The 23,514-nt window shown below is 39.6% G+C and overlaps 1 protein-coding gene across 1 annotated transcript in view; it reads right to left on the bottom strand.

Annotated features, from left to right (window-relative positions):
- Positions 1 to 23,514, bottom strand: part of LAMC2 (laminin subunit gamma 2) — a 292,336-nt gene that overhangs the window by 224,872 nt on the left and 43,950 nt on the right. Inside the window, exon 2 of the mRNA XM_044085264.1 lies at positions 197 to 385. Coding sequence (XP_043941199.1) covers positions 197 to 385 — 189 coding nt within the window. The remainder of the gene's footprint in view (positions 1 to 196; positions 386 to 23,514) is intronic.

Raw genomic sequence — 23,514 nt, 5'->3', positions numbered from 1 at the left:
ATATATATATATATATAGAGAGAGAGAGAGAAAGAAACACACACACATTCCTGAATCACAAGGAACACCCTGCCACACACAATTGCACTGTAGATGGAGCACACAGCATACAGTAAGTGATCCTGAATATATCATTTCCAAGAGAGTATGGCACTCCATACAATACATGTTAAGCACTAAATGAGGTTCAGTATACCTGTGATACTGCAGCTACAGGGGAGGCAAGTATCCTCCTGTCTCAGATGGTAGAATCCAGCCTTGCACCTCTCACACCACTGGCCGTCAGTGTTGTCCTTGCAGTTTAGGCAGTAATATCCATTTCCTGTCTGCCTGTAGAGTGCCTCATCAAAGCTGCATTGTTCTGATCTTCCATTGCAACTGCAACCTGAAGGTAGGGGAACAGAATATGAATGAATCAGAAAAGGCTACAATTATATTAAGTGAAGGCAGAGTTTCTACAAAGATGTCAGATCACTTTAGTCATGTAATACTCCACACCTTTTCTTATGTGAGAAAGGAACATTCTGTAGCTTTCCCTTTAAACTGTTATTTCTGCGTATCTCATGCTTAGCCAGCAAGATTATCTTTTCCTTTCTAATGAACTGCTTTTCCCTGAGACTGAATGCATGCATGAAAACACAAGTCTGACTCTATATTTTCAGGCCTGTTATTCTACCTTAATGTACTATAGTGAACTCACTAAGAGTACCCTCAGTCTAACAGAAGCACACAAATACTATCAACTTTTACTTTTTTCTGAGTAATAGTTGCTATATGTGATGTGTTAATAAAGACTTATATGCAGATGATGGGCATCCTTTTTTAATACACATCATAAGAAAGCTGAACTAGGATATCAGGGACCCACCATCCTAAAAACTCTGAAGAGTCTCTGTTAGTGCAGTACTTGCATAGGTTCATATGTGTTTACTAGGCTAATGACCATAAGGGCTTTTTTAAGTCTAGCCATGCATCCCAAATCTCTGACAAGTTTTGATACCCTTGATAAACGTAAGCAGGGTTTTGGGAGATGAAACATTTACAAGCAGGAGTCTGGGAGATTAAACATTTATAATTTGCCTGTGTCCATCAGAGACATAGGTGCCAAACAAGGGATGAATTTCCTGTTCCCTATCCAATTGTCCAAGTTGTACCTGAATTGGGTTAGGGAGGATCTCTGCTTCACATGGATAGGAAGCCTGCTCCATAGATAGGGTAGTGTCTGAGATACATAGCTGTCTTTCCAGCAGGTCCTATTTATATCACAGGCAAGGTTTAAGTCTTTAGAATAGGTAATTTTGGTGCTGTTTGTTTTGTGGGTATGCAGGAGGTCCATCAGAGTGTGGCCTGACAATGCCCTGTATGCCTGGCACAGAGCTCCACTCAAAAGACTGTAGGAGACAGAATACAGGGATATGGCCTTGAGGCAGTCTGCATAGGACATTTTACTTACACCCTATATTCTTTTAGTGAGGAACCTCTGTGGATGCTCCAGTTGTTGGATATGCCTAATTAGGTACATACCAAAGGGGGCATTGTACCAATGATAAGTCTGATGAATGCTGAATACAGTGGAACAATGACTTCCTTGGACCTAGATGTCATACCTTTGTTTATAAGTTGTGCAACATAGAATGATTTCCTCACTACTGTAGGCACATGATGGTCAAAGGCTAGATTACTGTCTATGTGTGTCCCTAAGTCCCTGACTACTGGGTCATCTCTAAGGGGTGCGTTGTCAATATGATAGTTACTAGGGATTGATGACTTCCCAAAGGATATTATTATGCATTTCTTGGCATTTAGTTTTAGTCTATAGCTCTGACATCAGCTGTTTGTCTGTAGCAGCCCCACCTGGAGAACATTTGTGTCAGTGTGGGATTCAATGACAGCACTTAATTTGCAATCATCTGCAGATTTAGTCATCCAGAGACCACTGACATTGGCCTTGACTTCAGAGAAGTAAATGTCAAAAAGAAGCAGTCCAAGGACTGATCCCTGAGGGACTCCACTTGTGACTGGCCTCTTTGTACAGGTAGAGTCCCCAGTTCTAACTTTCCCAGTCCTGTCTGTGAGCTAGTTGGCTATCCACCAGGTGACATATGAGTTTGTACCTAACCTCTTGAGTTTGTCAACAATGTCTTAGTGGGGTATTGTGTCAAATGCCCTTTTTCTCCTCATCTATTGCTTTGGTGACCTTCTCAAAGAAGTCCACCAGGCTGAGTAGGCATGAGCTGCCCTTGATGAAACCAAAGTAGGTTGGGTCCAGTGTCTGGAGGTTTACTATATCTCTGTTGATCATCTCCATGATAATTCTTTCCATGGCTTTACATATAAGACTAGTGAGACTTATGGGTCTGTAGTTTCCACCTTTGTGCAGAGGGATGACTGCTGTTGTTCTCCATTCATGAGGCATGAAGCCTGTTTGGAGGCTACAGTTAAATAGTAATTCCAGAGGCCCTGATAGGTCATTTTTCATGCTATTTAGAAAGCATCCTGGGATACTGTCTGGGCCCATCTGGTAAAGCATAATTTTAATATTTGATTACACTTGACTTGATTTTAACTAGGAAAAAGTGATGATTAAAGTTCATCCTTGGTCAGCCTTTCTTCATAACAGTCAACAAGTTTTCAAGCTGCCACATGACCAGAACTCTGAGGTACCACTAAATATAGGCCATTGGTGGACTCAAGTACTCCTGACCGGGCAGCTTGTGGGGATTCCATGCTGGAAGGAATGGTGCCAAATGAACTACAAGCTCTAACCAGTGTCATGTTAAAGATAAAGGAAGTAACTGCTCTGGGAGAGTGAAGAGTCAATGGTCACAGGGAGAGTGGAATGTGAGTGATCACATGGATAGTAGAGTAAAGGAACAAAAACATATTAAAAACACACTGTACGCAGCGTAGATAAGAAGAAAACTAATGGCTAACAAATAGATCAGGGACTGATCATATGAAGGTGGTATAAAGTGATTAAGAAATGAGTAGGCTGAGGTGTTAAAGCAAGCTGTCAGAACCTTAGTATATAAGAAATATAAAGAAAACAAATGGTAATTCCCAGTTACTAGTCACTACTGTGCATCCTGCTGGAATGATCTGTCCATTACTGAAGACAACATTTCTAGAATGATGAAGAGAATTTAATAAAGTAAAAGACTCAAGTACAGTGATGGAGTGCAGCAAAGTGCATTGAAAACACAAAGAGTATGAAGACGCTCAGTGCATGTACCACAGACGTGGCATAATGCATACATATCAACACAGAATACGAAGGCACTTAGGGCATGTACCACAGATGTGGCATAATGCATACATATCAACACAGAATATGAAGGCACTTAGGGCATGTACCACAGACGTGGCATAATGCACACATCTCAACACGGAATATGAAGGCACTCAAAGCATGTACCACAGACGCGGCATAATGCATACATCTCAACAAAAAATATGAAGGCACTTAGTGCATGTTCCACAGATGTGGCATAATGCATACATCTCAACACAGAATATAAAGGAACTTAGTACATGTACCACAGACGTGGCATAATGCATACTGTACATCTTAATACCTAAACAAAATTCTTTCATGCACTCATTTCTTGATTACCCAGCTAATCTGGTTCAGGGCTACATAGAAGGTAGACCCTATCCTTGTCACTGAGCCAACCAAAGGATGCACACATTTACTGTAACACAGCACACATATCTATGGGCATTTTAAAAGAACAGTAACTCACCTACAGTGTTTTGGGGATGTTGGAGGAAACTGAAGCAGGCACCCAAACCTCACATGACTATAAGGCGAGTGTGCAGAATGTCCAAATAAAACCCCTGGCTGTGAAGCAGACTAAAAAATCTAGCAGTGTAAAGCTTCAGTATTGACTGCTATACCCCTCTGGTGATCTATACCTAAAATAACAAAAACTATTCAGGAGGCAGTACCAGTCAGGAAAAAATATAGTCTAGAATAATGTATCATAAAACAAGACAAAAATGTTGATAGAATAAAGAGCAATAGGGCGATATCAAAAGTATTTTTTCACAAAAAGGTTGGTATGAGCATGAAACAGCCAACAGCAGTTGTAGAAGAAAGTTAGGAAGCCTATCTAAACATGTTTGGGAAAGATATACATAGGTCTTGGCAAATTACAAGTAAAGTAGGATTTGTAACATTTCTAATAGGTCAGAATGGATGACACTAGACCATACCTCTCAACTGTACAGATTTTTGCAAAATGTGCAGATTTTTGCCTCGTATTTTTGGTATGTTCCTCATAAAAGCTGTGGTTTTCTGGAAAATCGTTGAAGAATGAAGTCACTAAATAATGACAAACATTTGAGTTTCAGACTTTATATCCTTCAGAAAATACATAATAAAGCAAAACCTGTTATTCTAGCAACTTTCTAAGTTTATAGGAATAATATTTAAATTCTGTCCCTATTTTTAGGCCTTTGTCCCCCTATTTTTTCTGGCTTTGTCCAGATTTCTTGCACTGAGAGGTTGAGAGGTACTAGACTGGATGGATTTATCCAGTGTTTTCACATAAATAATATACAAACATATGGATTTAATGATGCCAAAAGAAAAAAATAAATCTAATTCAGCAAGATCAAACAAAAATATACATATAATTTCAGCAAATTCCTTATAGTTATGTGAGTCACATCCAGGAGAGACTCGGTTGTATGAGCTAATGGCTCAGTTACGTACCACTACAGACATATGTTTTGTATTACATTATTGGATTTCACAGGCAAGTAGGAATTACTAGTGAAAGGTCAGTGAACAAGCCCTGAGCACAGTTCTGTAGTGAAAGGTCAGTGAACAAGCCCTGAGCACAGTTCTGTCTCCAGCCTGGTATTAACATTGTGGTTACTTTCCTAGTACATACATGTCTGGTGTATCACTCAGAATCATGTTTGGCTTTCTAAATTACAAAATGCACACAAGTTAATTTTGTAGCTAGTCTTTTTTTTTGCTAACAAAGGTAAAATACCATTGTCCTCACCCACCCAAGCCCTTTCTTCTTGTACAGTTATTAAAGTTGTATCCATTTTTTTTTCAAATAAGTGTTCCAAAATCGAATATCGAGTGACAATTTTGTTTACATTGTATCTGTTTCTTGTACTGAGCATTATTCATTATTGCTGGAAACGTTTGCATAGTAACATAGTAACAGATATCATGGGCTTTAACTGTTCATGGACTGAAGCTGAGAGTTAATAAGACTGGGCTGGTGTGAGTATATTAATGTCCGAGTTCCTCTACTGGGATTACATGGACAACAGATTACTATCTGGGTGCCGTACTAGCAAGGCATGTCAGTGGCTGTGTTTGGGAAAAGCAGGCACAGAAGGACAACATCAGACTCACATTTATGATTGCATCTTGATGTCCTTAGAAACACACCAGTATGTTGCTGACATCTACAAGTTTCACACCGATGTTTGAAGTATGCTACCCATAATGCGGGACAATGTCTAATAATATTCACTCATCTTCAAAACTCTGACAATTTACTCTCATATCTCTCATCTGTTTGGATTCTGGCCCTCAAATTTTGTTTTGTTCCACCTAGTCTTAAAATCTTTCCTCAGGATAATATTTAAGATCTTGGTATTGGTGTATTTGGCAACTGATGACCTGAGTCCTTACTATCTGAGAGCTGCCCCACTGCCCCATGCAGGTGTTGCGCTAATCATCTGAGAGGGCTGCTGGTAGTTATACAGGTTAATTTGGAGAGTACAGATTTTTGTACTTTTCAGTATCAAGCTCGGTGTCTTGGTGGCTCCAAGAATGTTCCTTACTGGCTAGTCTTAGAGATACATTAAAGACTTTCCTTTTTGACTTGGCATACAATGAAGTGGATTATTATAGTTTGATGTTTTCTGGTTTATACTGTTTTAATTGTATTTACAGCCAATGTTTTGCTGTCCCTCTTAGTCTTTGTGATGCTATTGTTTTTCTTTCTAATTGCAATGGTGCTTTTGTTAGAAAGCAACTAAATAAACCTGAACAAGAATTTATTAAATCAGGCCTCTTTAAGGGTATATATGTTATTAAATAATTAAAGTAAGCAAATATCCATCAACAAAAACAAAATGGAGTCTACTATCTCAAACTCATCCTCAGAAAAATAAAATAGTGCTAATAAACCTGAACAACAATTTATTAAATCAGGCCTGTTTAAGGGTATATATGTTATTAAATAATTAAAGTAAGCAAATATCCATCAACAAAAACAAAATGGAGTCTACTATCTCAAACCCATCCTCAGAAAAATAAAAGTGCTAATCTTTTGGACCCGCTGCTATGATTTTAAACGTTTATTGCAATCAAACTGGTCAACTGTCCAGATTTTCACAGAAAGCCCAGATTTTTGTCTGTTATTTTTGGTTTGTTTCTCATAAAATCTGTGGTTTTATCACAAATCACTGAGATGATCTGAGGACTGACGTCACTAAATAATGATATATATATTTAAGTTTCAGACTTCACATTCTTCAGAAAAATGAATGCTAAGACAATTTGTGTCATTCTATCAACTTTCTAAGTTTATAAGAGCAATATTTAAAATCTGTCCCTATTTTCGGGCCTTTGTCCCCCATTATGGCAGGATTTGTCCAGATGTATTGTGTTAAGAGGTTGAGAGGTATGATTGCAACAGTTTCAATGCTCACAGGCTAAGAGGTATGTTTAGTCTATATTACTTTACTCCTACATCATATGGCCTCATTTGCTTATTTCTTTGTCTTCTAGTCACTGTTTAATTATTTAATTTGTTTATTTTAAATAGTCAGCTACACCATGACAACACTATCAGTACCCCTACATCCTTAGGAATAGTCAGCTGCACCATGGCAACACCATCAGTACCCCTGCATCCTTAGGAATGGTCAGCTGCACCATGGCAACACCACCAGTACCCCTGCATTCTTAGGAATAGTCAGCTGCACCATGGCAACACCATCAGTACCCCTGCATCCTTAGGAATAGTCAGCTGCACCATGGTAACAACATCAGTACCCCTGCATCCTTAGGAATAGTCAGCTGCACCATGGCAACACCATCAGTACCCCTGCATCCTTAGGAATAGTCAGCTGCACCATGGCAACACCATCAGCACCCCTGCTTTCTTGGGTATGGTCATCTGGAACATGGCAATACCATTGGTTCCTCTGAATTCTTGGGAATGGCCATCTTCATCATAGCAACACCATCAGCACTCCTACATTCCCAGGAATGGTCATCTGCACCATGACAACACAGTGGGTATCCCTGCATCCTTAGGAATGTCTGTCTGCACCATGGTAACACTATCAGTATCCCTGCATCCCTGAGAATGTCTGTCTGTCTGCACCATGGCAATAGATTTTGGGTTGGCATTGAAGCTCCTACCAGAGATTCTGTGTTCCTAATTGCAGCAGATGTACATTCAAAGCATGTGTAAATATTTTTATGGAGTCAGAGATAAGAGACAAGTTAATATCAATGTTGAGAACAATGCTTGCAAGAAAATGACTGACAGGAACTAACAGTCAGTGGTAATTGTTCACAGTTGAAATAAAAAGGATTCAAGACATTTTATGAAATACAATAACATCACAGCTATCAGCCACATTGTGACAGAGAGAAAATTTGCAAAAAAGATTTGAGAAAACAGCTAAATAAACAAGCCCATATGAAAATGTCAGTCATGCAACCATTATTTACTACTCTGTGAATACAGTTCCTGACCAAAGAAAACTAAATTCCAGCTAGGACTTAAAGCCAAAGGTGTGGAGACACCTGAGCAAAACACAAGCTCATTTTGTGAATAAGAGGGAATTAAGAAATATTATTATAAATCAGGACATGCTGACCAAAGACAAGCAGATGGCAAGTGGGCCAAAATATTTCAACATCTGGGCCCAGAGGGTACACTGTAATTTAAGAGAGAGAACATAGGCTAGAAGATTGTCAACTAAGAATTGTGAAACAAATGATCAAGGAAGGGTCACCTGATGTATGAGAAGATACAGAAAAAGCAATGGCAACCACCACCTATCCAGATATGTCAGCCCCTAAAATCATTAAATCAGGATTTGATTTTGTCAACCAGATGACTGATGAATTGATGAATGAATTATTATGAACATTTTAAGGGACAATGACCCATCATTGCACATTTAGACGGCATAGGCCATTGACTCTAATAATTTCCAGAAGGTGTTGAATGAAGAGCAACGCATCCTCAGGGGGATGGCAGACCAAAACATTGGCCAGGGACAGATGATCAAAGTCGGTCATTACTAATCAGTGACAGAGACACTGAGGTAACAGGATCCACAGTGAAGGACAACCATGTTTAGAGGACCTAACCAGGTAGCTGTAGCAAGACCAATGAGGCCAAAAAGACTTAATCATGAAAACCTGAAAAGTTTCACTTGGTAACTACATCCAAAAAGGATTGGGTTGCCACCTTTTCAAATGCCAAAAGTGGGACATTTGTGGTACAAATGTCAAATTTTGCGGTTTGAAACATACCCACAGCCAGTACAAAGGAAAAAAAATAACTTTTTTGGCTAAATAAAAGCTTATTCTTCTAGCATTTTAGTTGCTTATTCTGTTTCTTATAACATTTAAATGTTTCAGATACAGAATAACTGTTGTATGCAACTATTACATAACATACAGGAAAAAATGTTGTCCTAAAATCTCAAGACATTTGCCATTTTTACATTTTTTTTTTGCAGGGCACAACTGCCCAAAGAGGGACTGTCCCTCACAAAGTGGGACAGGTGGTAACCCTAAAGAAGGATGGAGTGCATTTTTGATACAGAAATAGGATAAAGCCCATAAAAAAGGCTATATGCTTTCAGTCATTAAGCACTGCTTAGTAAAATGTCACTTCTGTATGACAGCATTACAAAAGAAAAAAATAGAAAGAATATAACTAGCTGGAGTTCAAGGATTCTGTAATGCTAATCCCCCAACTAAAGGAGAAGTGCTTTAGTCTTTAAACACTTTAGAGAAGTGTTTCAGTCATTAAGCACTGCTTAGTAAAATGTCACTTCTGTATGACAGCATTACAAAAGAAAAAAAAATAGAAAGAATATAACTAGCTGGAGTTCAAGGATTCTGTAATGCTAATCCCCCAACTAAAGGAGACGTGCGTCTGAGAATGTAGACGGAGGCATATACTAATTGCTTTTTTATTGCACGTATGTTTTTTTCTTTCTGTTGTAGATGACAGAAGAAGTGGTACTGCATATCTGCAACATGTTACACACGTATGTGCAGTACATGCACGTGTACCCACTGAAGAAATGATTCAATAAACAAAAGTCTGTGAAAAGACTCTCTCAGCAGCAGTTCCAGGTTCCATGTGTTGATTAATATTATTTTTTGAGAATGCACTCAGAGGAAAAATGGAACCTTAAGAAATTAGCATAATAAAAGTAGCATTTGAAGAAGGCAAAGCATGGATGTGTTTCTGGACCACATGCACAGAGATCCTATGGAGAAAAACACCCAGGATTTCTAAGCTCTGTGGCCTTCCTAATCCACCTCCCCTCTGTCACCTTTGTCAGCACATAAGCAGCTTGGGAAGTGCTCAACACACTTGTGTCAAGTAATTACACCAAGCCTGAACGTGCTCACCCTGAACTAAATGTTCCAACATGCTGGACCACTTCAAAAAAGAAAAGAAAAAGAAAATGTTTCCAAAACTCCAAAGATACAGTGTAGCAGTGATTAATCAACAGAATAACAAACCTCAGGTCTGCCCTCACCTGTACGTACAGGTTACTATGACAAAGAACTGTTCAAGGACTGCACAGGTCCTACTGTTCTTTGAATCCTTATGTCACACACCCAGCAATAAATAAACCCGGGTAGCTATTTAGACACATCCAAGGAAAGGATTGTTTTGTTTGTTTCTTTTAATAACTGGCACACACATTTGTCTAAAGGGCTTATTATTTTTTAATCACTTTTTCTGTAATAATACTTACACCTAGAACATCTCAAAACCTTTTTTGTTCATAGCTTCTATGCTGACATGCATAAAACAGACTGTCTAGTTTCTGGACCACGGCAGCTCAATGACAAATATGTTCATTGTATGGCTAACTTCATCCAACAATATAATTTTTCTACCCATTAGATCATAGGAGCAACTCTGCTTACTGACTTCAGACTTTTCCAAATGCACCCTTTTTCTTCAGGTATTCTGTACCTCCTATGGGTAGCCACCAAGGACCACTTGTGCAATAAAATGAAATGAAATTTTAACTGCTAACATTTTTTCCCTGCCTGCCATTTATTCCCTGTTTCACTCCCATAAGACTGATTTCCACCAAATAAAGCACCATATTCTTGAAAGATGAGAAAAAGACTGGCCCTGAGTAGCAAGGGTAGCAATGCACTGAATACTGACTGCTAAAATATGTGGAAATTGAAATATATATCCAGCTCCTAATTTTACCAATGTGCTCATGGGTGGGAAGTCAAAACACATCCTAGCAGATGTGGGAGTATAAGACACACTGACTTTGTCTGCTCTCCATATCCTCCTTTTTTTATGAACATGACCACATTATACTCTGCATCACAGCTTCTAAGAACTTTTTGTATGCACACCGCTCTATATGAGTAGCAGTGCCTGCCCTTTTCCATCTTGTAGAGTTCCATGACCTGTTAATAAGCTGCTCCTTGCGGTACCAGTCTGAGTCCCTCAGTCTTCAATTGCTGCTTTGTGACCTTGAACAAGTCCCTTAACCAGATAGTGCCTTGGGGCAATTGTAGAAATTGGGGTAGTTTCACAATGCTCTCCTGGGCATGTATCTTCCTCTTCTGCAAGATGTAGGGTGGAATCATGAGGTCCACTCATGGGCTGCCTAAACTGTAACACTTTCAAGGCCTGTTTACCACATACCAATACAACTGATACATTTGAATGGCCACACCATATCACTTGTATGAATGCTGTCCACTGGGATGGAAAGTATTAGCCCTATTCATATATGTCATATCATACCTTATCTCATCTGAATATTTTCTTTTCTAAAAACTATCTATCTATCTATCTATCTATCTATCTATCTATCTATCTATCTATCTATCTATCTATCTGTCTGTCTGTCTATCTATCTATCTATCTATCTATCTATCTATCTATCTATCTATCTATCTATCTATCTTTCTTTCTTTCTACTTTTTGAGGTATGGAACACAATATTTCACATAAGACCTTACCAAATTCCAAGAGTGAAATTTTATCTCATCTTCCCATTTAGAGGTGGACCCTGACAATAATGTTTAGAATCTAGTTAGTAATGGTAGTTGCTATCAGGCAGATTTTTCAGCACCTGAGTTTATCACTGACCATGAGAAAATGCAGATGGCATGTCAGAGCACCAGACACTCCCGGCACAAATCCAGCCCTCTACTCTGTCTCTTCCAAATGACCAAGAAAGGAGAGCTAGAGCCAAAGGCTGTGTTTGCAAACTGTCTCTTTGTGATATTCATGAGACATCATCAACCAGGAAGACCACTAATAGGTTAATAGGTACGTACTAGGCTAGTTGCCCTTGCAGGCCATTTTAAGACTAGCCAATTTTCCTTTTTTGTCCTTGAAATATCCTGTCCCATTTGGTCAATACTGTAGATTGGCCTTACCTATCCCATGGTCAATAATTATATATTACCACTGATGAGAATAGCCAGAATCCTGCCATAGATAATTTGAGAGGACATATGCTCGGGATAAATCATTTAGGAGCAGCTTCTGTCCATCAGTACTATAGGGGGCAGTTCTGGGGTACATTTTCCATTTCCCATCCATAGATTTAAGCTTACCTTGAATATAGACAGGGATGAACTTTGTTTTATGTGGATGGGGAGTCTGTACTACAGCAACAGTATGCTCTGCAAGATATTCCTGTCCCTCCAAACCATTCTTCTCTGAGAGGTATATCTGTCCCTCCAAACCATTCTGCTGATGTTGCAGAAGAGGTTTAGATCCCTAGACTGAGTATTTCTGATGCCATTTGACTTGCTGATGTGCAGTAAATCCATAAGTAATGGGTTGGTATGCCAGGCACAGGACATTTCTTACCAGTGTATAGAATACTGGGTATAGTGAGAAGGCTCTGAGATGGTCCATGTAGGACATGTTGTTTAGGCCTTGCATCCTTTTAGTAAAGAATCTCTGTGGGCATTCCAGTTGTTGCATGTGTCTGGACAGATACATGACAAAGGGGCCATTATGCGCAATGATTAGCCAAGGCTAAGTAAAGGGTGGACAGAGACATCCCTAGATCTAGACACAATCCCTTTGTTTATAAGCTGTGCAATACAGGACTTTCTTACAATAATAGATAGATTTTGTTCAAAAGTTTGGTGACTGTCCACATAAGTTCCCAAATCCTGAAGAACTGAGTCAACATCTAGGGGTGTATTGTGAATGTGGTAGTCCCCAATACACTCAGAAGGGCAGTATCATCAAATAGTTTACAAATAGTTTCTATTGAAATGAGGAATTCAAAATACATTTATACTCTCTGAAAATGGAAAACACCAAAACAAGGAAGGAATCAAGGTTCCCACTTTCCAGTATTGATAAATAATAGCAGAAGGGTATGATTACCACTACATTGGCTGAAATAGTTCTTAAACTTCATTTCCAAGAAACAAAAACTAGAACCTCATTTCTTTGTTTCTTGGCAGTCATATAATGCAGACTCAGCAGTGGCTGGGACTGATTTCAGGAACTCTAGGAATGTTATATAACAATACAGACGGACATTGATGACTCAAACTCATGCCTCTCTATTTGATGTATTAGGCATATTCACTGTTCCTTAAAACATTATTAAAAGGGGGTAATTTAATACTCCCCATCTGTTCAAATATATTCTTTTTTTTTTACCTTAACATTTTCAGACATTAGTTTTCTGTTACTTCCAGTGCTGTCACACACACCCTACTCAAGTGTGACATTTCTTCAAGTTAAAGTTTTTAATGCTTATTTTACTGCCACAACCATCTCTGTCATTTAAGTTATAGTACAAAAAGAAAAGATCTGTGTGTGTGTGCGCGCGCGCGCGCGTGTGTGTGTGTGTGTGTGTGTGTGTGTGTGTGTGTGTGTGTGTGTGTGTGTGTGTGTGTGTGTGTGTGCGTGTCCACACCTGAGTGAGGTGTTTTACAATATATTACCACTGTTCCTGGTATAGGTCAAATCAAAATGCAAAATTGTTTTTTTTTTTGGACTCTACACGGATAATGTTTTATAGTCACACGAAGTCCACTAGCTAAATTAGACACAGTTATATTGCTATGCAATATTATCACTGTGTCTTTTATGAAGTACCTAATCACGTCTCTTGAATTTGCTAAAGCATATCCAGGATAGGGGCCATCCCTCACCTCCAGCCCCTGTGCGTATTCTGGACTTTCTCTCTGAAAGCATGTCTGCTGTTTCTGTGGTGAAAAGTCCATTGGCCATCATTGTTTTACCCATTATAGAAAGGGTATTACCAAGTGAAGGGACTACACTGACCTGCCCTGGAAAACCACAGTCACAGGCTATTAATAAGCAGTCACAACATCACTCGTGTTCCATTTTTCTGGTTTGTAGGATGCACATAGACAAAAATTTCAGCACACTGCATACACATTTCAGACCAAAGTGCAGCACACTCACCCACATACTGACAGCCCAGTGCAAACGGCAGTGACTCCAAACAGTCCTTGGTTATTGTCAAAAGATGGAGCTGCTCTGAATCCTTCCCCATCATATCAGTGTATCTCCTCAGTCAGCACATCCAGTAAGTCAGATGACTCTGGGGTGTCAGTTCCTTCCTTCACAGCAGTCCTTTGTTGACCAGGGTCCAGCGGTGAAGTAAAAGTCTAGTGCTGCAGACTGGCATCTTCTGCAAGTCCCCAAATTATACTGCAGATTATTTGCTTTTATTCCAGAAATACAAATTTTTTGTTACCCTTCTGTTTCATTCTTTCCAGTGACCCCAGTGCCCTCATCAATTGCTGAGTGAACCAGCCTCTCCTACAGCCCCTGACTTTCTCCATTCTAAGGGTGGCATGGTATGAACCAAAGGGTACCCTGGAGAGGTTGTGCCTGTGATCGTTTATACCAGGGAAGTTTTTCATTTATGACTGACCCCTCAGAATCCCCACACACACACACACACACACACACACACACACACACACACACACACACCATTTTCACTTATTGCATGTGTGGGCTATGCCCCTCTATGGACCACACCTCTCTGCAGAAAATGTCTAGATGATCACCCCTCGGGATGGTTATGCCCATCCCTTGATGTCAGAACATCAGATGCTAATTGAACCCAGGTCACATGGTTAGGGCTTTATCATTCTACTCCATGGCATTTCTCTCACAGAGCAGAATTTTGCTTACATCTTTTATGTGTTCATAGGTTCATAGGTTCATACTAGGCTATCTGCCCAAGGGCATTTATAAGCCTAGCCCATAGTTATGTGGCTTTTGCCACCCCTTTAGTTTGAATAAAAACTATGCCTATCATTTTTCTGTGCCTCTGTCAAGCAGTGACACTGAAGTAATCCCTGGGGTATATCTGCGATCTCCCATCCATTGGTCAAGATTCCTCTTGAACAAGGCCAGCGAGGTGCTCTGCCTCACATGTACCGGGATTTTGTTCCACAGCATAGGGAGTCTCTGGGTGATGAATCTGTCCCTCCAGCACGTTCTATTTATAACCGTGTTAAGGTTTAAGTCTCCCGCCCTTGTGGTTCTGAGGGATCTAGATTTTTTGAGGTGAAGCATATTCATCAAATCTGGGTTTGACATGGCCTTATATGTCAGGCACAGGTCACCTCTGAGCAAGCCGGGATTTTGTTCCACAGCATAGGGAGTCTCTGGGTGATGAATCTGTCCCTCCAGCACGTTCTATTTATAACCGTGTCAAGGTTTAAGTCTCCCGCCCTTGTGGTTCTGAGGGATCTAGATTTTTTGAGGTGAAGCATATTCATCAAATCTGGGTTTGACATGGCCTTATATGTCAGGCACAGGTCACCTCTGAGCAATCGGTATGAGACTGAATAAAGCTGGAGTTCTTTCAGTTGGGCAGCATAAGACATATTTTTGAGACCCTTTATCCTTTTGGTGAGGAACTTTTGGGGCCTTTCAAGCTGCATCAGGTGTCTGGTCAGATACATTCCGAACGGGCATTGTACTCAATCATAGGTCTAATGAGTGATGAGTACAGGGGACGATGACCTCCCTTGATCTAGATGTGAATCCTTCATGATCAGGTGGGCGATATAGAAGGTTTTCCTAACTACTTTAGCAACATGAGTGTCAAACGAAAGACTACTGTCAACTTGGGTCCCCAGATCCCTGATGACTTTTTCTGTGCTCAGTGGATTGTCACCTATATGGTAGCTAGGGGTAACCTTGTTTTTCCCGAAGGGTATGACTATGCATTTTTGGCGTTTAACTTCAGGCCATGGCTCTGGCACCAGTTATCCATTTCTGTGAGGCCCTTCTGGAGGATATCTGTGTCAGATGTGTTTTCGACTATGGCCCAGTTTGCAGTCATCTGCAAACTTTGTCAGCCATAACCCTCCTGTGTTTGCTTGTACTTCAGAAAAGTAGATGCCGAACAAGAGTGGACCCAGGACTGAGCCCTGTGGGACACCACTTGTGACAGGCTTTGAGTCTGACATGGCTCCAGCAACTCTGACCCTGTGGGTTCTGTCGCTTAGCCAGTTTGCAACCCATCTTGTGATGTATGGGTTTACATTCAAGCTGATGAGTTTTTCGATGATACCTGAGTGGGGTATTGTGTCAAGGCCTTTGCCAGGTCGAGGTAGGCTGTATGGACTGCCTTTCCTCATCAATGGCCTTGGTGACTGTCTCGAAAAAGTCAACCAAGTTTAAGAGGCAGGATCTGCCTTTGACAAAGCCAAACTGGGTTGGATCCAAAGTCTGCAAGTTCCCTATGTCTTTATTTATGAGTTCCATTATGATCCTCTCCATGGCTTTGCAGATAAGGCTTGTCAAGCTAATGGGGCGGTAATTTCCAGGGTCTGTGGAGGCACCGCCCTTATGAAGTGGGACCACAGTCGCCGTGCGCCACTCCTTGGGTACGTATCCTGAGGTGAGGCTAAGATTAAACAGCTGTCCTAACTGTGGGTTTAATTCCTCGTTGAGTTCATGAAGCACACAGCCGGGACACCATCCGGTCCCATGGATGCTGTGTTTTTGCCTTAGTGAGGGCAGTTCTCACCTGGGCGTTGGAGATGTTTGGGGGCTACAATCCTCTGGAATAGATATCTCTCCTTTTGGGGAGGGGAGAAGTTTGCACTGAACCTGTCAGCCAGTATGTTAGCAATGTGTGTAGGTTCAGTAATTTTCACATCATTTTGAACTAATTCTGAGCATATCTGGGAGTTTCCTCCTAGGTTTCTAACATAGCTAAAGAAGGCCTTATGATTGTCTTTAGAGTCCTTGGCGATTTTTCTCTCAAAATTTGCCTTTGATGATTTTATGAGAGCTCTTAGTTTTTTACTTATAATGATCAAAGGTGTCTTACCTTTCAAGGATTTTGCTCTATCTTGTAGTAGCTTCCTCCTTTTGTTGTAGAGCTTGTTTATGGCTGGGGTCCACCAGACTGGACGCTTGCCTTTGGTACAGAGAGTCTTAGTTTTGTTTTGTTGTTTCCTTTCCACTGTTATTCCTTTGTTCCATATTTGCAAAAGAATGGTATCTGCCTCATTTGCACTGGTCAACTGATTATTAAATCAATGAACCAGAAAATAAGGGTTGTTCTGGAGAGAAAGCCATTGGCATATTCTAGCAAAACCACCACACAGAATAGCTGAAAATATGAGGTAATAAAACTAAATTTATATATTGATTAAGCAAATGTGATAGTCCATTCTAGACCCTTTTAAGCCATGATACAGATCACAAGGTCAAGATAAATAGTTTGCACACACATATAAAATAATGGGCATAGTTTTGGTCAAAATCAATCCATGAGAATTTGTTTGCATGCATTTATTCGTTAGTTTAATTTATTTTTCTTTGTTTACTGGGGTAGAATGCAGATCCCTATAGATCTTTTTCAGATTAAGCCCATAACAGTTTAACAATAAACATACAGCACATTAACAATAAGCAGGTTATACACTCCTCCATGTTGAAAATTTTAATAAGAGTAAATGCACTCTAACTTTTTGATGATGCCTGTATTATATTAGATGAAAGTATTCATTAAAACAGACTTTTGCTTCTTATTCTGCTGTTTTTTTTAATGTCTGGACTCTTGTTACTGCTTTGATCTGCTGGGTTCATCATTTGTTACAATTCTAATACAAACTGACCATTGATATGTTCATATATTAGTACTAGGCTAACTGCCCTTTTGGGCCATTTTAAGCCTAGCCAATCACCTCATATGAGAATCAAACGCTGTACCTTGTGTCTGTAAGGTAAATACCTTAACCATTATGCCAGCCCCCCACTTCTAACCACTACCAGAATAAAACATAACTGCTTTTGGCTGGCAGTTTTACTACTCCATATGTGCTGTCTCCTCTTCCTATCCCTCTCTGTAACACATAAATAGCCTACCTTTTTTTGTTTGAGCACAGGATGTAAGTTAATGCAGTATACAGAACAAATGTCAATTTGTTTTAAAATTGTTTTCCTTCACTTGTGGCTGCAAAGATAGTCTTTTTTCAGTGAATTGCGTTTTTTTCAAACTGCTACCATCTTTTAAATAATGTTTTAAACTTACATTTATAGGTCGTAATGCTATGTATAAGACCTTTAATATACCACATTACTGAAAATGCACTTTATATATAAACTCTAACTTTTTTCTGTATGCAAGGTATGGGTAAAGCTGGATTATACAACGACCCCCCATTAATATTCCAAAACGTGCACACTGATTGATCAGCGTGCATGTTGTAAATCAGAAAAAGGTCTGGTCGCCCGGACTTTTTCCATTAGTATAACTCTTTTTTTACAGCAACGGAGAACGCAAGATCTCTGTTGCTTTTTACACACTGTCTCGCTATGTTAAACGAGTTTAACATAGCGAGACAGCTTTAAAAAAAGTAATGGAGATCATCCTATCACCGTTGCTTTTTTTAAAGGTGTCTCGCTATGTTAAAGTCCTTTAACAAAGTGAGACAGTGTGTAAAAAGTAACGGAGATCTTGCTTTCTCCGTTGCTTTTTTCAAAACTGTCTCGCTATATTAAATGGATTTAACATAGTGAGACAGCTTTATAAAAAGCAACGGATATTCTCCGTTGCTTTTTTTAAAGCTGTCTCGCTATGTTAAACTCCTTTAACATAGCGAGACAGTTTGTAAAAAGCAACAGAGATCTTGTTTTCCACCGTTGCTTCCGCCCACAGCTTTGATGTACTGCATACACATACGCAGTACATCAGAACTGCCGCAAAATACCAGACAGCTGCGGAAGGGCAGCAAGGAGGCATTATACAATGCCATTATTTAAGAAAATTAATTATTTTTTTTCTTAAATAATGTCATTGTATAATAGCAATAACCCACTTCTGGGTGTGGGTAATGCTGGATTTACCCATGGTTGTCTTTGTTTGGCCACTCGGGCTTCGCCCTCGTGACCAAACCATACCAACCGTGGGTAAATCCAGCATTACCCACACCCAGGCATGGGTTATTGCTATAGTAATAAGGAATCCAAACACAAAAACAAACTAGAAAAAGAATTGAGACAAATGAACACACCCTCACTGCACCACTTCTGTTAAAACAATCCAAATGGTATCGATATCCACCTTCAATAGACCAAGCAAAACATAAAAGTTTTAAAAAGATTGTTTTAACAGAAGTGGTGCAGTGAGGCCGTGTTCATTTGTCTCAGTTTTTTATTGCTATAGTAACCCACAGTCAGCTACCATAAAAAGGAAATGTAAAGAGACCAACAAAATAATACAGAATGAGTAATAACCAAGCCAAGAAATGTCTGCACTTATACAGGAGTTCCCAGTAGGAGCAGGTATGCAAGTGTTCAGCTCTGAGACACCACTGTTCATACTGGTGATGGGGTACCTTAGTAAACAGGTTGGGGGATAGATCAGCAAAGTTGCTGTATGCAGATCAAGTAGCATTACAGGCAAACTCTGAACAAGGAACTTTAGCAAATGACAGGGAACTGAACTGTAAAAACCAAAGATACACGAGATGAAACAGAGTCCTGAAGACAGGGGTCATGGCAGCAAATGAGAAGCTGAAAATTGAAATAGATGGGAAAACAGTGAAATGAGTCAATGGCTTCAAGTATCTGGGTGGTATCATTGAGGAGAAGAGTGTTCCTTGGTTCATACTAGGCAAACTATCCTTGCGAGCCATTTTGAGCCTAGCCAATTATCCCCTGTGAGACTCAAACCATGTACCTTGTGGTTGTAAGGCAAACACCTTAACCATTAGGCCACCCTCCCAACCCCAATGAATAATGAAGTCAAACCAACTGTCAACTGGCACAAAATGTCAGGAACAGTGAGTGACAGAAAAATACCAAATAAACTGAAGAATAAGGTATATAAAACAATGTGTGATCAGTGCTTCTGCATAGCACAGAACCTGCACAGTTAAGGCAGAGCAGTATAAGAAGCTAGAGGCAACATAGACGAAGTGCCTGAGATGGGTGGTGGGACATGCACTGTGACACAGATGAAGAGATATGGATATCAGAGCAGAAGCTAAAGGAGCCCCAGCTGCACAGAAGGTCAGAGACAATAGAGTATGTTGGTTTGGTCACACATGCAGGAAAGCAGAACATGATCTGGTAAAGAAAATTTTAGGAGAAACAGGAAGAAAGCAAGAGGAGAAGAGGATGTTCAGCCAAGAGACGGATGCATTGTGTGTGGCAGAAGACCTGGGATAGTTAGGCATGACTGTTGAAGAAGTCAGGAGAGTGGATCTCAATGGAGAGATGTGGTGACAGTTGGCACAGCACCCCGAGCCCATGTACAAATGGGAAAATGGGGTTCAATGAGGGTGATGATGGTGATGAACTAGCAAGCAAGCCAAACAAAAATGAATTAAGAAACTCCATGACACTGAAATCTAAACCTTTAAGGGAAAAATAAAAAGATACAATGCCCATCCAGTGAAAAAGAAATGTTAAGAATCTAAAGCAAGAAACAAGTGTTAAACAATGTCAACATATCTAAAGATATAGTATCTGAAGGACACAGGAAGTGAGTTCAGTAGTTATAATGCCAGTATTAAAGAAAACCCAATCTATCAAGATCTCCTCAGGCAGGATATATGCATTTTCACACACACACATGCACATACATGTACACACACACACACACACACACACACACACACACACACACACACACACACACACACACACACACACACACACAAACATATATGTGGTCATCCCCAGATATAGGATATTAAAAAAGCACATGTATGATATATTGTGTTGTGTAGATGTTAGATAGTTTTTTTTTTTTGTTTATCTATACTCATGGTGTGTCATTAGAACTTTATATACTTGGTGCAACATTAAGGCTACTAAAATCCTCCTAAACCCACCATATTTACAATAATTGTTAAAAAACTAAAGTAAATGTTCATGCACACTGCACATGCAAATGCATGCAACAAAACACCCAAACTCAGTTAAAAATCACATTCAGACTCAAATATTCACTTATTTAAAGAAAAATAAAATAAAATCAAGTGAACCACACAGTGTAACTTGCACTCACTTCGATGTAGAACAGAAACATGAAAATTATACACTGCATACACAATATACATACAACCCCCTAGAAATATCAGCACCCACCTCAGTCAACCACCTAGAAATGATTTCATATGCAAAGAAATCTTGTTAAAATAAAAAAACAATAATCAAATAAAACACTGGCTACAACTAAAGCTAACAGAAAAAGGCATTACTATCAAAATACATTGTTTCTGACCTATATAAACTAACTAAAATTAACTAAATATAATTCAAGTATAAAATTAATAAATCTTAACATAACCCTCACTATACTAATAAAATACATCAACAAATGGACTAATGCAACAAAAAAATTATTTACTACCTCAAAACTAGACTGTACCTCCATTCACAAGACACTCCATTCGTAAAAAAACTATAGGCCTAGTAAGAAGAAAAATAGGCAATTTAGGTAGCTCATAGAAATCAACAGGAAACACTACCTTAACCTAAAAAATATATCATGTATTTAAAACATGCTTGACCAGTAATTGTCTGAGCCCAGCTACCTTATGAGGGACCACCATTTCTGCTGTTTCTACATTTGATATCATCCTTTCAACAGAGAATGGGGATATAAACCAATTAGTAAACTGAGGACTTCATCTTATGATTTTTATGATTGCTTTACCACCACATTTCAGTAGAACACCTGCAGTTATTGTAGTTATTATTATTATTATTTAGTTATTTTTATTTTATTTAATTTTATTAACAAGATAAGAGATGTTAACAAAGTGAACAAATATTTTTCAGTCATGACCTGGACCAAGATCAACACCAAATTTTCAAAACAACTTTTGCAAACAGATTACTTTCCAAGTAACATTTCAAACATTTGTATTCAGGTTACATTGTCCCCAGCAGTTTATAATTCAATAATTACAATTGCTGTTCTTTTACATTAATATTGTGCACACAAATCCCATCATTCTGTACTAAGATACTAGAACAATGTATTACAAGTGTTGACAGCTGCTGTTATGCACCAGCATGGTTGCAAATTGCTGAGTATAGTGTGATTCTTATTAGGACAGCTCAGGGACCATTTTTCTGTCTCTGACCTGATTTCATATAACATATAATGATGTTAATGAGGTGGGCTTACAGGTACTTTCAAACGAGAGTTAGTTTACCAGCTTTTTGTTTTCTTTGGTAGAGTATTGCATACTACAGGGGAGGTTTGTAGAAGGATCTTTCTATTGCTACCATGGTATATGAGGGTCTTTGTAGTTGTTGGGTGTCTGGACTTCTGGGTTTCAAAGCCCTAACTACAGCACCATGACATAGAGGGATAAAGCCCTAACTGCAGCACTATATGATAGAGAGATAAAGCCCGAACTAAAGCATCATGGCATAGAAGGATAAAGCCATAACTATAGCACCATGGCATAGAGGGTAAAGCCCTAACCACAGCACCATAGCATACAGGGCTAAAGCCATAAGTACAGCACCATGGCATAAAGGGATAAAGCCATAACTACAGCACTATGGGATAGAGGGATAAATCCTGAACTAAAGCACCATGACATAGAAGGATAAAGCCATAACTACAGCACCATGGCATAGAGGGTAAAGCCCTAACTACAGCACCATGGCATACAGGGATAAAGTCATACTTACAGCACCATGGCATAAAGGGAAAAACCCCTAACTACAGCACAATGGGATAGAGGGATAAATCCCTAAATAAAGCACCATGGCATAGAAGGATAAAACCCAAACTAAAGCACAATGGCATAGAGGGATAAAGCTCAAACTAAAGCATCATGGCATAGAAGGATAAAGCCTTTAACTACAGCACCATGGCATAGAAAGATAAAGACATAACCACAGCACCAAGGCATAGAGGGTAAAGCACTAACTACAGCACCATGGCATACAGGGATAGAGTCCTAACTACAGCACCAAGGAGTAGAGGTATAAAGCCCTAACTAGAGCACCATGGCATACAGAATAAAGCTCTAACTACAGCACTGTGGCATAGAGGATAAAGCCCTAACTACTGCACTGTCACATAGAGAGATAAAGCCCTAACTACAGCACCATGGCATATAGGATAAAGCCCTAACTACTGCACTGTCACAAAGAGAGATAAAGCCCTAACTACAGCACCATGGCATATAGGATAAAGCCCTAACTACTGCACTGTCACATAGAGAGATAAAGCCCTAACTATAGCACCATGGCATATAGGATAAAGCCCTAACTACTGCACTGTCACATAGAGAGATAAAGCCCTAACTACAGCACCATGGCATATAGGATAAAGCCCTAACTACTGCACTGTCACATAGAGAGATAAAGCCCTAACTACAGCATCATGGCATAGAGGGATGAAGTTGTAACTACATTACTATGGGACATAGAGGGATAAAGCCCTAACTACTGCACCATGGCATATAGGATAAAGCCCTAACTACTGCACTGTCACATAGAGAGATAAAGCCCTAACTACAGCACCATTGCATATAGGATAAAGCCCTAACTACTGCACTGTCACATAGAGAGATAAAGCCCTAACTACAGCACCATGGCATATAGGATAAAGCCCTAACTACTGCACTGTCACATAGAGAGATAAAGCCCTAACTAAAGCACCATGGCATATAGGATAAAGCCCTAACTACTGCACTGTCACATAGAGAGATAAAGCCCTAACTACAGCACCATGGCATACAGGATAAAGCCCTAACTACTGCACTGT

Source organism: Protopterus annectens, chromosome 10.part0, assembly GCF_019279795.1.
Source record: "Protopterus annectens isolate FY-2018-M chromosome 10.part0, PAN1.0, whole genome shotgun sequence".
Classification (NCBI taxonomy): domain Eukaryota; kingdom Metazoa; phylum Chordata; order Ceratodontiformes; family Protopteridae; genus Protopterus; species Protopterus annectens.
This window is presented reverse-complemented; position numbering and strand designations above follow the sequence as displayed.